General features: G+C 58.5%; 1 protein-coding gene across 2 annotated transcripts in view; it reads right to left on the minus strand.

Moving 5' to 3' along the window:
* Positions 1–679: 679 nt before the first annotated feature.
* Positions 680–13,213, minus strand: part of ALDH4A1 (aldehyde dehydrogenase 4 family member A1) — a 31,392-nt gene continuing 18,858 nt past the window's right edge. For both annotated transcript variants that reach the window (XM_007175021.2, XM_007175022.2), the window contains exons 6-15: positions 12,461–12,610; positions 12,309–12,383; positions 10,989–11,176; positions 8,487–8,560; positions 5,808–6,004; positions 5,630–5,677; positions 4,679–4,831; positions 3,792–3,913; positions 2,897–3,015; positions 680–2,173 (exon numbers count right to left, since the gene is read on the minus strand). In XM_007175021.2, coding sequence (XP_007175083.1) covers positions 2,061–2,173; positions 2,897–3,015; positions 3,792–3,913; positions 4,679–4,831; positions 5,630–5,677; positions 5,808–6,004; positions 8,487–8,560; positions 10,989–11,176; positions 12,309–12,383; positions 12,461–12,610 — 1,239 coding nt within the window. In that variant the 3' untranslated portion in view covers positions 680–2,060. The remainder of the gene's footprint in view (positions 2,174–2,896; positions 3,016–3,791; positions 3,914–4,678; positions 4,832–5,629; positions 5,678–5,807; positions 6,005–8,486; positions 8,561–10,988; positions 11,177–12,308; positions 12,384–12,460; positions 12,611–13,213) is intronic.

Consider the following 13,213-nt stretch of genomic DNA (forward strand, 5'->3'; position numbering starts at 1 on the left):
CAAAGGCAGCCACTGGCAGATTCCTTCTTGCTTGGGGGAGACCGGCCTTTGCTCTGTTAAGGCCTTCAACTGATTGGATATGGCCCACTCACATTATGGAGGGTCATCTGCTTTCCTCAAAGTCCACTGATCTAAATGTTAATCTCATCCAAAAAAACACCTCCATGGAAACATCCAGAATAATGCTTAAGTAGATATCTGGGCACCATAGCCCAGCCAAGTTGACCCATAAACTTAACTATCATAGCACAAACAGTGGTTGTTATAACAATGGGTAAATGGGTAACACTGTTGAATCATGAATTACCTATCTGGCATTGCTCTGAGCACTTATATGAATTAACTCATTGAATTCTCAAGACAACCTGTGTGCATGTGAGTGCACACACGTGCGTGTGTGTGTGTGCGTGTGTGTGTGTGTGGTTATTTCCATCTAAGACACGAAGAGACAGAGGGTCAGAGAGATTGCACAACTTTTTGGAGCCGGGATTTGAACCCAGGCCCTCCGGCACCAGAGCTCCTGCCACCCACAGCAGGGATTCCGGCCATCAGCGCTCACCCTTCCTTCCATCACACCAAGGGCGCTGCCCTCCTGACACCTAATGACACACTGGCAACTCCATCGGACGTAGAAGGTGGCCAGTCCCCACTAACCCCACCAGAAAGACCACCGACTTGGTTAGGTAAGAGGCATTTTATTAGGTGGCATCAGGCAGATCCTATTGCCACCTCACAGTGTAGAACCAGTAGAATCAGGAACACCTCCGGCCCCCGCCGCCTGACCTGGCCCCTTGTGGGAAACAACCCGGGCAGCATCAGGACCCACCCCTGACCGGGGGCCAAGGTGTGTGACCGTGCACTTGGGGAATGGCCATTCCAGTCCCACGGGGGCCCCATGCCAGCTGTGCTTGAGGAGGGCCCAGCCCTTTCGGGGCCCCCTAAAAACTGTGCTCCAAAGTCACCACTTCTCGTTCCCTGGCCACCCAGAATCTACCCAGGATGCATTTGCAAGTGTCCACCGATTGGCTGCATCAAGGAACAGGCCTCCTAGGGGCCAGTCCACACAGAGCCACTAACATGCAAAGGAGGGATGATTCTAGAGGCAAGCCTCAGCCCGGGCTGGACGGGGACCCAAGGAGAGGTCTCAGGGTGCTGGGGAAGGTGGGAGCAACATGTACCCGGGCCTGTTCAACCACAGCCAGTGGGTGCTGAGCTCCTGCAGGAAACCCCAGGCTCTAGAGGCAGGACCCGAGAGCTAAGGGAAGCAGCAGGAAGGGCCCCCCAAAGTCTGCCAATCTCACAGCCCAAACAGGAAGGACTAGCACATCCCACACCTTGGCAGGTGGCCTGCAGCAGTCCCCCCAGACCCCCAAACGGAGATAGCCAGGAATCCGTGGGTCTCAGGTGAGCTCAGGCACTCTGGAGCAAGGCACACGGGGTCTAAGGCATTTGGCTGGGCACAGGTACCTGCTGGTACAGGCGTATCTGGGCAAAGAGCTAGTGAGCCGCCCGGACTAAAGAGGGCAAGGCCAGCTGGTGACCCCATGCCCTACAGCCACGACTTGCCAGCCCTGTAGGCCATTGTGGCCACACGTAATCCTGGAGACCCGGAGAAGCCGGGGCCAAGGCCAGGGGCCTCTGTGGGTGGTGAGGTTTGCCAGGGGCCCCAGAGCTGCCTCCTTTTCCTCCACGGATCCGTGAGCTACTCTACCACCATTCCTCAGGTCCCTGAGCCACTGGGCCACAGTGTAGAGGAAAGGGAAGGGGACAGATGGAGAACCAGCAGGGCACCAAGGTCACACCTACCAGATGGAATTTCTAGGACAGCCGATGGGGTCAAGGGTGGCGGCCCTGTTCTCCCCACAGCATGATCTCAAACCAGAGCCCGGCATCTGACTCCAAGGGTGGGAAAGGCCAGTGGCGGGCAGGGGGCAGGCCTCGGCCCTAGAAAGGGGGTCGTCCTGTGGGGAGCAGGGTGGAGGGCCTGGGGTGGGGTCAGTGCACTGAGGTCAGTCGTTTGGACAGACAGACGAGTGGACAGCGGAGGCGCCGAGCAGGGCTCACTGCATGTACGGGTAGCGCCAATCCCCCAGAGGCTTGTGGGTCTCCTTGATGACCTGGGGTGACGTCCACCGCAGGATGTAGTGGGGCCCTCCTGGCTTGTCATTAGTCCCTGTGGAAAAGACAGCTCTGTTTATCTCCAAAAAGATACAACGGCTCTGGGCAGAGGGAAAAGGAGTGGGGAGGAGCTGATGGAATAAATGGGGCACCAGCACGGGCAGCAAATTGCCAAACTAACCCTAACACAGTCACAGCGGCCAGGGTTTCCCGAGCGCATCTGTGCGGAGGGCACTCAGCCAGAGGTCGAGCAAGGCAGGAGCCGGCGAGCAGGCAGGACGCCCATGCTCCCCAGGTCCCTGCACACCACCTGCAAGAGGTGTCTGGGAGGCAGGGGAGCACCGTGGAGGGCACTGGACTGGGAGTCGGGAGACCTGGTTTCCGGCCCTTGGGAACTCTGGCAAGTCACCGCCCCTCGCCGACCCTCACTTTCCTTATTTGTAAACAGGAGGGGGATGGACTACGGTGGCCTGGAGTATGACAGTAAAAGGTGTGGGCGCTGGGACCCAAATCCCGGCTCCACCACTCTCTAGCCATGTGCCCTTGGGCAAGTCACTTCACCTCCCTGGGCCTCAGTTTCCCCCTCTATAAAATGGGAAGAAGAATGGCAGCACCTGAGCTCAGGAGGCTGTTGGCAGGACTCTGAGTTAGCAGAGGGCCTGGCCCACAGTGCTCAGTAAATGGTGCTACTGCTGTTCCTCTTAACACCCTTGAGATGAAGGATCGAGGGTCTCCCGCCAGGAACTCAGCCCCCCTCTGGAAAGGGGGACCCACTCACCAGAGGTTCGGGCCCCCCCAAAGGGCTGCTGGCCCACCACCGAGCCAGTGGACTTGTCGTTGATGTAGAAGTTGCCGGCAGCGTTCCTCAGCATCTCTGTGGCCTCCCGGACAACATCCCTACAAGGCAGGGCAGCGGTAAGAGGGCGGCCAGCTCACCCTCGTTCCAGACCCAGGGCCAACCTCCAACACCCCCGTCCCAGCCCACATGGGCCACCCTGGTGAGCATGAGGCCAGCTGCCAGCTCTAGGCCCTTGACAGGCTCCCAGGAGTCTCTGAGGCTCAGCCCCCTCCTCTGAAAAGGGGGTTAGCACGCCTCCCTCGCAGGGCATCTGTGAGGGCTGGATGAGGGTCACGCTGTACGCACGCGAGGGAGTGGCCCATCTCGGTCCAATTTTCCTGCCCTTGGGAGATGGGGAACCTCCAGACCCCCAGCCTGCCCCTCAGGTTCCAATCCCGCCTCCACTCTTAAAGGCAGACACGGGGAGACAAGCAGTACCACGGAGAAAGGAAAGGGCAAAGCCTCAGGTTTAGTGTCCCGGTGCTCAAGTTGGAATCCTGCCTCTGCCAGACAAGCAGTGCACCTGGGTCCGAGCCTCTGTCTTCCACTCTGCAGCCCCATCAGACCCAGGGAGCAGGTCAAAGGCACTGATTCCCCGGCCCCACCCCTAGACACCTACATTCAGCAGCCAATAGTGGGGCCCCGGAATCTGCATTTTAACAAAGAGCCCACTGCCTGTGTCTACCTGCCGGTCAGGGCGGAGGTGAGGAGAATGGAGAGAAGCAAGGGCAGCATTATTACTAGGATCAGCGCCCAGGAGGGCAGTCTCCGGGGACAGCAGGGTCCTGTGGGGACAGGACACCGGGACTAGAGTGGAGGGGCTGCGGCCACTCACTTATCCTGGGCAAATACTGCCCCCGTGAGGCCATAGCTCGTGGTGCTGTCGACCAGCCTCAGCGTCTCTTTGTACTTGTCATCCGGGTAGACGTACACGGTCAGCACAGGCCCGAAGATCTCCTGGGAGAGAAGCCCCAGGGTCAGGCCCCACCTGGACCAACACCCCGAGGCCTCCCGTCTCCCTGCTCTGGCCTCCGCCTCTCCCCATCCCCCTCTTCAGCCCCTGCAGGAAGGGCCAGGCGCTGCCTCCCCCTGGGTTCCCTCGAGGATGGCTTCCACCCCGCCCAACCCACCCCAACCTGGCAGAAGATCCAAGGGGTCTCTGGCTTCCCTGCCAGCCAGACCCACACCCAGAGCCAAGGGCCCAGGCCCTTGGAAAGGAGAGACTTCGGGCAACAGCCGGCCCAGGAACTGCCTGATGGTATCACCGTCCCCTCTGCCATCGAGGGGCTGGGGGAAGACCCCCACCCCTGCACTGTCCTCCTGGGCAAGCGCCCTGACCTCTCGGAGCCTCAGTTTCTCATCTGTAAAATGGGAACGATATGCCCACCTCATCTCTGTCAAATGCCCGGCCCACAGTTAAGAGTCTACAAGTGTCAGCCACTGAGATGGCCGCAGGGGCCTCGGTGGCTGTGGACAGCGCAAGTGCCATGACACCAGCCTGGGTCAGCAGTGTCGAAGACAGAGCACTGGATTTGCGGTCAGGAGGCCCAAGCTCAGGGCCTGGCTCTGCTCTCACCGGGTGTAAGACAGTCCCCTCATAGGGCCTCGCTTTCCACATCTGTGAGATGGGATGACGCCCCGTGAAGCACCAGGGCCCTGTGCGTGCGCCACGCTCGGGGGAAAGGTTGCCTCCTCCCGGCCCCAGGCCGCCTGTCCCATCACCTCCTTCATGATGGGATCCTGGGGGTCCTTGCTCTCGATGATGCAGGGCTCCACGAAGTAGCCCACGGAGTCGTCACACTGGCCCCCGGCCAGGACGGTGAGGCTGGGCGAGGAGTGGGCGTGTTCCAGCCACTTCCTGATGCGGCTGAAGGACTGGGGGGGTGGGGTGGGGTAGGGGGCGTCAAGGGCTGGCTGGAGGCCATTCCCAGCAGCAGCCCCCTGACACACTCGCCCCAAACACCTGTCCCTGAAGGGCCCAAATTCTGAAGTGGGGGGAGGCGGGGGAGGGGGCCCTGACAGCAAAAGTCGGGGCCTGGCTGAGCCAGGGCAGAGACAAGGGCAGATGTGCACGCTTGTGTGTGTGTGTGTGTGCATGTGTGTGTTAGAACTACAAACATCACAAACACACATATAAATGTATGGCCATGAATTTTTAGGTTTACGTATGTAGGCACACATATGCTTGCATTATATGGATGTTTGTTATGTGTATGTGCTTGGGCATGCAGACCCACAAGCGTGCCTATATACACATATGAACCTGTACACAAATGTTTCTGTATAGGATATGTGTGCATGCGGGTGTGCGTGTGTTTACGTGGGTGAATCTACAGGCATGCTCCCGCTCAGAGATCTAAATGAATGTGTTCACGGCTGTGCATGTACGTGCGTGTTCGGGTTGATGCACGCGGTGTGCAGGCCTATTTGTATGTGTGCGTGTGAACACAGGCACTTAAAGGGGGCTTGTCGAGCCTGGGGCAGGGTGTGCGGGAGGCGAGTTGCCCTCTGGGTACGGATGCCTCTGCCCTTTTCAGAGCTGGCAGGGGTGGTGCATGGCTATCAGGCTGCCCTGCTCGAAGCAGCAGGTCTGGGTCGCCCCTATAGCTGTTCCTACCCCTCCCACCCAGTCCAGGCACGGGACCCCGGGAACGGCCTGCTTCCTGCTCATACCTTGGCATCAATCACGGCGGAGAAGAAGCTCCCAAAATCCTCTGCAGGCTGGAAGCAAGGGAGGCATGGGAGGAGACAGAGTCGGAGACAAAGGGAGCGCCCTCCCCGCACACACCCCCCAGCCTCCAATCCCATCAGCCCCCCGCTGGGCCGTGGCGGGGAGGCCTGCGCCACTCACGTTGCCCACTTTGATCCTGCTGCGCTCCTCCAGCAGCCGCCCTTTGATCTGCGGCCACAGCGAGCGGGGCACGTAGAGGCGGGAGCAGGCCGAGCACTTCTGGCCGCCGTACTCGAAGGCTGAGCGCAGGGTCCCGCTCACCACGCTGTCCACGTCGGCCGAGCGGTGAACAAAGTGGAAGTTCTTCCCGCCACACTCTTCAGGGGTGGGGCGGGGAGGTGGAGGAGCATGAGTAGGGGGTGGGCTCCCCAGGCCAGCCCAGGGGCCCAACGCACTGCCTCCACCCGTCCGCAGGGCCCTGCGACCAGCCCCAGTACTGGGAGGACAAGGGCATGAGAAGGCAGAGTCGGAGCCCGACAACCTCCCAGAAACTGATCAGCCAGGCCTGTCCTCCCTCCCTACAGATGAGAAAACGGAGGCCCAGGCAAGGGCGAAGGGTACCAGGGGGCATCAGGACCAGCTCCCCCATCTCACAGATGAGAAAACTGAGCCCTGGAGGTGCTGCCCAACATAAAGGCAGAGGAAGGACCAGAACCCAAGGCTCCCCAAAGCTGGTCCACTCCCTGCAGTGGGCACGGCTTCCTTTGAGCCTTCCGCTGACCCCCACCCAGCGAGAGGAGAGGGGGCCACCCCAGGTCCACGGCCAGGGCTGGCCCCTCTTCCTGATCCACGGTGGGGACACCCCTCCTCGATCTCCTTGGCATGAGGGAGTCTCGGCAGATCACTCCACCCTCCGGGCCTCGGCTTCCTCACTCGGTTAAACATCAGCTAACAGCAGCTCATGTTACAAAGCACTAACTGCCAGACTCAGGTCAAAGCACTTTGAGCTCCATTTCACTGAAGCCTCACAGCAACCTCCCATTATTATCCCATTTTAAAGACAAGGAAACTGAGGCACAGAGAGATTAAAGTCTCATACTCAAGGGGGGAAGTGGTAGAGTAAGTAGCGGTCTCTCTCCCTCAGGGAGATGGTGGGAAGGAGACAGAACAGAAAACCATGGACAGCTCACACATGGGACTCACTGTTGCCCATCTCGTGAAGGCTGGACTGGGGCACACTGGGGAACTGGAAATCGGAAATGCAACAGCTGGCCCTGAGGAGCGTCACCTGCCCTGACACCCCCATCACAGCTCCCACCAGCTTAAGAGGCAAACTATTATACATAGGATGGATAAACAATAAGGTCCTACTGTATAGCACAAGGAACTAGCTTCAGTATCCTGTGATAAATCATAATACAAAAGAATATGAAAAAGAAAATATATATGTATAACTGAATCACTTTGCTGTACAGTGGAAATTAACCCAGTATTATAAAATCAACTATACTTCAATAAAATTTTACAAAGTTCCCACCCGCTCAGGCGTGGGGTCCAGTCTCCCCGTGACCCCACCTTCACCCCCAGGAGCAAGAACGCTGAACCACCAGCTCCAGCTCTGCCATTACTGCATTGTGTGACCCTGGACAGCCCTCCCTCTCGAGAGGTCTCAGCATTTTCCCGGAGTGTGTTCCATGAAAAACATGGTCCAGGGGGTCCTCTGTCAAAACAGGGTTGTGTAGTCCAAAGAGTTTGGGAAACAATGCACATCAGCCTTTGCTCTTGAAGGTAAGCAATGCATATATTAGTGCATTAAAGGCTCTGAGAAGTCCTGCAGGTGAGGAATCTGTTTTACTTTAAACACAGTGCACGCCAAATGACCTTGACCGTGAAACTGTTTCTTTATGGGAAAATTATTATTTTGACAAGACCTGGCCCTGCTGACCTCTCAGCCCCATCTCCTGCCACCCCCCTCCCTCCCTTCCCCAGCTACACTGGCCTTGTCTCTTCAAACACAAGCTCATTCCCACCTCATGGCCTCTGCATTTGCCATTTCCTCGGCCTAGATCTGGGCTGTGCAACAGGGTAACCACCAGCCACACGTGGCTATTTAAGTTCAAATTAATTAAAATTAAATGAAACAAAACTTTCACTTCCTCTGCCATGCCAGCCACGTTTCAAGTGCCCTGCGGCCACACGTGGCGAGTGGCTATACTATTGGACAGCACAGATATAGCCCATGTCCATTACTGCAGAAAGTTCTACTGGACAGTACGGGTGCCCAAGATGGTCCATCCTCCGGACCTTTGCGAAGCTGGTTTCTTTTCATTGCTCAGGTCTCAGCTCAAATGTTCCCTCCCTGAAGAGGCTTCCCACCCCACCAGCCACCCTAAGTCACAGTCACCCACCACGCCCAGCCCTTGAGGGTCCCTGCCTGTCACCTCTTTGCCCTCCTTTAATTATCCACAGCCCTTCTCACTCTCTGACATCATTTATCTAGTTGTTTACTGTCTGCCTCCTGCTGCTGGAATAGAGGTTCGTTAACGGCTGGGTCTCTGGGTCTCATCATCCTTTGCATCCCCAATGTCCAAAAAGTGCCTATGAACATACTTAATAATTTACTTGCTGAATGATGGATGGATGGATGAATGAATGAATGAAGAAAAAATGCACACTCTGAGGCATAAATGCTCTGTATAAGTGCCAGAGCAGGGCCTCCACCCTGAAGGAGCTCTCTGCGCCTGCAGGGCCACCCCACCTCTGGGGGGCATCACCTCCGCCTCCTCCTCTTTCATGGCGGCCAGGGCAGGGAGGGGTCCCTAGGGCTGTAGGGCAGGGCACGGGGAGAGGGGCCCTTACCTCCGGCCAGGCGTGGGAAGGTGTGGAACCGGTCCAGGTTCTGGGCCACCTGCCTCCACAGGTGTTTGAAGGTGCTAAAACCAGAGGACAGGGCAGTGACTAGGGAGCCGGGCTCAGGCTCCTGAGAGGGTGAGGGGCCCGGGGGGTAGGGAGCAGGCCCTACTAGAGGAAGAGGCTGGAAAGCCCAGGGAGGAGCGCTAGGGTCAGCAGCCCCGCAGGAGGTGGGCAGGGGTCACAGCGGTGGTGGTGGTGGTGATGGTGATGGGGAACCGAGTAGGTGGTAGCAGCTGGAAATGGGCTGCACTCCGGGCCTACAAGGAGGGAGCAAGGGGAGGCCTGGCGGCAAGACAGTGCAGAGAAGGGCCAGGCTTTGAGGCCAGGGGATGCCGGGTTCGAGTCCTGACTCAGGCATACACGGTTGTGTGATCTTGCGCCCATCGCTTAACCTCTCTGAGCCTCAAATTCTGTGCCACATCTGGGAACTGGAAAGAACAATTCCACCTGGCAGGGCTGTTTTGTGAGGCTCTAGTGTGAGTCAAGTGCTTAGGACAGTGCTGGGTATGCTATGGATGCCTGATGGGGGACAGGCACCACCGTGGTCTGCGAGGGGCACCACGAGCTCACGCCCAGGCTCCAGAGAACCAAGGAGGGTCCTGGGAGAGGCAGCTCAGGCCCCTACCTCCTCCCTGGGCTCCAAGTGTGACCAACCTCAGCACCACAAAACAATAAAAATGCTAATCACCAGGGAGCTGGCGACACAGTAGCTAATACTAATTTATGACTTTCCTACCTTTAAGCCCGCTGCGCATCAGAGCATGGCAAATGGGGGCCAGGCCCGCTCCGCCCGCTAACAGGCAGAGACCCATGCGGCCCGTGGCTGGCAGAGCGGGCCTTTTGGAAAACAGCCCTCCTCAGCAATTCTAACGCTGCCATCGCCACCCGGCAAACCTTAGCAGGGGTTGTTGTTGCAGGGGAGCCTGAGGCCAGGCAGAGGGCGAGAAGCCACCGCAGGTGTCCCTAGGACACCTGGAAGGCCCGGAGTGCAGACCCCAACATCTCCACCCAGATGACCCATGGGGACCTCAAACTCAAAGTGACCAGCATGTGATTCATCTTCTTCCCAAGGCTCCCAGGTGCCCAGCCATCTGGGTTGCCCACCTCGGTGAACGATGCCCACCTCCTGCCCCAAGCCTGGATGTTCCCATTGAACCCCCCCGACCTTGACCCTATGGACAGGTGATCGAGTCTCCCTGCTACTGCCTCACTTGAATCAGCCCACCTCACCCCGTTCCCACGACTCCAACCGAGTTTAGGCACCCGCCATCCCTCCCCAGACGTGGACACCTCCTAACCCGTCTCCTGCTTCCACCCACTGGAGACTTGTGCTCAGAGTAGCCAGAGCGAATCAGAGGCTGCACACACAGGGGCCCGGAGGGGCCGGACAGAGAATGAGTGAGGCCGTCCAGGTAGGCAGAGACCCAGGGCCTGTCAGGACGGGGGGAACCAGAGACCTCCCGCCCACCTCCAGCCAATGGTGCCACATGGAAATGCAGGCCCAGTGGGACCAGGTTCTTAAAAGAGGCCCAATATTTGGATTTTTACATGAAACTGTCCCAATGGTACAAGGTTGATCCACCCCTATTAGGAGTCAAAGAACACAAAGCCACTTGCCAGGGCCCACTGGAGAGCTACCATCTGCAATCCCTGCTTGAAACAAAAGAAGTCTGATTAAGCCACGCCCCCTGCATGTAACTTTCCGTGGCTGCCATCATCCTCAGGATAAAGTCCAGACACCTTAGCAGGCTCATGGGGCCTTACAGTCACAAAGACTAAATCCCCCAAGAGGTAGGACCTTGTCCACTCCACATGTTCACTGCCCAATCTTAGCACCAGCAGAGCCTGGTACACGTGGGGGCTCAATCAACACCAGCTGAGTGAGTGAGTGAGTGAATGAGCAGCTGTGATTGAACCATGTCCTGCCCCCACCCTCTGACCCTCAGCCCCCAGCTCCACACTCCAGTCCCACGGGACCACGTCCACCACCCAAAGCCCAACAGCTTCAGCCTTATGCCTCTGCATATGCTGTTCCCCCTCCTAGAACGTTCTCCTCCACCTCTGCCTGGCCTACTCGTCTGCTTAGATGCCACCTCCTCCAGGAAGCCTTCCTGACTCTCCTCCTCCAATTTATCCCAAGCTCCCTTGTGCCCTTTCCAGGGACAGTGGTGGCATCGAAATCCATATCACCAAACACCTGTAGGCCGCTTCCAGCCTGTCACACACCTTCTTGTCCATTAACTAGTTTGGCCTTCACGATTACTCTGCAAGGTAAGAATCATGACTACTGTCATATAGGTGAAGAAACAGGCTCAGAGAGGTGAAGTGGCTCACCCAGGGCCACACAGCGCCTGACCTCTGGGCTCACAGTCCCAGCTCCCGGACAGAGGTCACGAGGCCTGGTGAGCGTCCCCAGGCCACCCTGCCCATCCCACCTCGGGGACTTACGGCACGCTGCCTGTGAAGTTGATGCCACACAGGTGCTCCGAGCTGGTGACAGTGTCCCCAAACGTGGGCCCGTCAGCTGGCACAAACTGGATGATGTTGGGGGGCAGACCGGCCTCCCGGAGGATGCGATAGACAGCATAGCTGGCCAGCATGGCAGTGTCACTGGGCTTCCACAGGACCACGTTGCCCTGCCCGGGAGGCACGGTGATGACTCATGAGGTCAGGGGCCACCAGCCCCAACTCCCACCCTACCCTGAAGCATGGCCATCCCTCACCTGGAGCCACCAGGACCCCATGCAGGCCAGGATGTCCCCTACCCAACCCCATTCCTACAGGTGCCCAGGTGCTGCACCCCAGGCCCTAGAAGCCCTTGTCAGTGAGCTCACATCCTGCCCTGTCTGCTCCCACATTCTGGCTACGAAAGGCTCCCTTCCTCCGGAAGCCTGTGCCCACCGATCCTGCCAGCACCCCTCGGGCAGGTCTGTTCTGGGTGTTTCCAACTCGTTGGGTGCTCACAGGGCGAGGCTGGGCAAGTGCTCACAGGGCTCTGTCTGCATGTGTCCTGGACGAGGGCACGTGGGTGCCAGGTGTGTGTGCATCTGTCTGAGTGCAGATGCACGAGGATGGCCCTGTGCACGAGCACCCTTCCAGATCACCCAGCTGCCCCTGACAGCTGTCAGCCCTCCTCCTGCTGCGCCCTGAGCCACCCAGGACCTCTGAGGGTAGGGCTGCATCTCCCCCATCGATTGGGAGCCGATGGCCACCTTCACCCTTATAACGAGTGGAGCCCATTGACTTCGAGACCACCTGCCCAGAGACAGACCAAGCCCAAATCCATACCTGTTCCGTCATTTGCTAGCCTTGCAACCCTGAAAAATAAGTCACCAGGCACAGAGCAAGCACTCAAAGGTGAGCTATAAGTATCATCATTAGTAGCAGCCCCTATGTAACGCTAAGCCTGCACTGGGCCAGACCTGCCTCAGACCTGCCTGGCGTTAGATGTGTCACAAGCATGGTCTCATTTGCTCCTCATGACCCTGTAATGTAAGCTTTTCTTTTATTTCCACTTTGTAGATGAGGAAACTGCCTCAGAGGAGGGCCGGGACTTGCCTGGGGTCCCCCAGACAGAGTGGGGCAAAGCTGGGACCCAGACCAGCCTCTGACCCCCAAGCCTTTTCCACAGCCCCCAGCTGCCTCCACTTTCTGTGCTTCTCCCCGCGACTAGGGCTGGGACCCCAGGGGCTCTGACGTGGCCTCCTGTCTGTTGACAGGGGAGTGATGACCCGTTCCCGCCACGCCCGCCTGCTGCCCACAGCTCACCATCAAGGCTGGCGCCCCCGCCAGGTTGCCGCCGATCGCAGTGAAGTTAAAGGGGGAGATGGCGGCCACGAAGCCCTGGGGAGGGAGGAGGTGGTGAGGCCGAGCCCAGGGCTTCCAGCAGCCCCCAACGCCCGCTCCACCACCGGGGGTACCTCCAGCCCCCGGTACACCACGCTGTTGGTGCTGGGCGGCACGCTGATGGGCTGCTCCCCATCCAGCTCCACGGCAAACTTGGCGTTGAATCGGAAGAAGTCAATGAGTTCGGCCGCGGCATCGATCTCTGCTTGGATCACCGTCTTCCCCTGTGAGGCGGGAGGGCCGGGGGGTCAGTGGTGGAGGACGTGCCTCCCAATAGCCCTCTTCTGACACTGGACCCTGAGCCCATGGTGACATTGGGTTGCAGGTGCATTTGGGCCAAGAACCAGGAGACCTGAGGACTGTAAACATTTCCTTAGACCGTCGGATCCTCCTGACGGCGAACGTAAGCCGTGGGGAAAGGACTCTGGGCAGCAAGAATCGGGCTTTCTCGGATCGGGCGGCCCCTCCTTGGGTCACTGGCAGCTGCTCACCCTGCTCAGGACGCACAGCAGGGGAAGCTGAGCTAAGATGCACTGCCTCCTGCTCTGCGTGGCCACCATGCTTCCGACAAGCTCCTGAGTCTTAAGTCAAATAAAGAGGCACCTTCACCTGGTCTTGGAGTGTGTGCGCCTCTTCCTGCCCAGGTGTGGCTCACCTGGGACACTCTGGAGCCCGACACCCACCCCAGGGGCTCTGCTGAATCAGGAGACACTTAGCCGGGTGTGGAGCTGTCATACCAGCTCCGTGCAGCAGAGGGCGCTCTCACTACGTGATGGCGAACCGGAAGAGCGCTGGGGTGACCCAAACCCCCTAAGGCGAAATTAACC

Source organism: Balaenoptera acutorostrata, chromosome 1, assembly GCF_949987535.1.
Source record: "Balaenoptera acutorostrata chromosome 1, mBalAcu1.1, whole genome shotgun sequence".
NCBI classification, from domain to species: Eukaryota; Metazoa; Chordata; class Mammalia; order Artiodactyla; family Balaenopteridae; genus Balaenoptera; species Balaenoptera acutorostrata.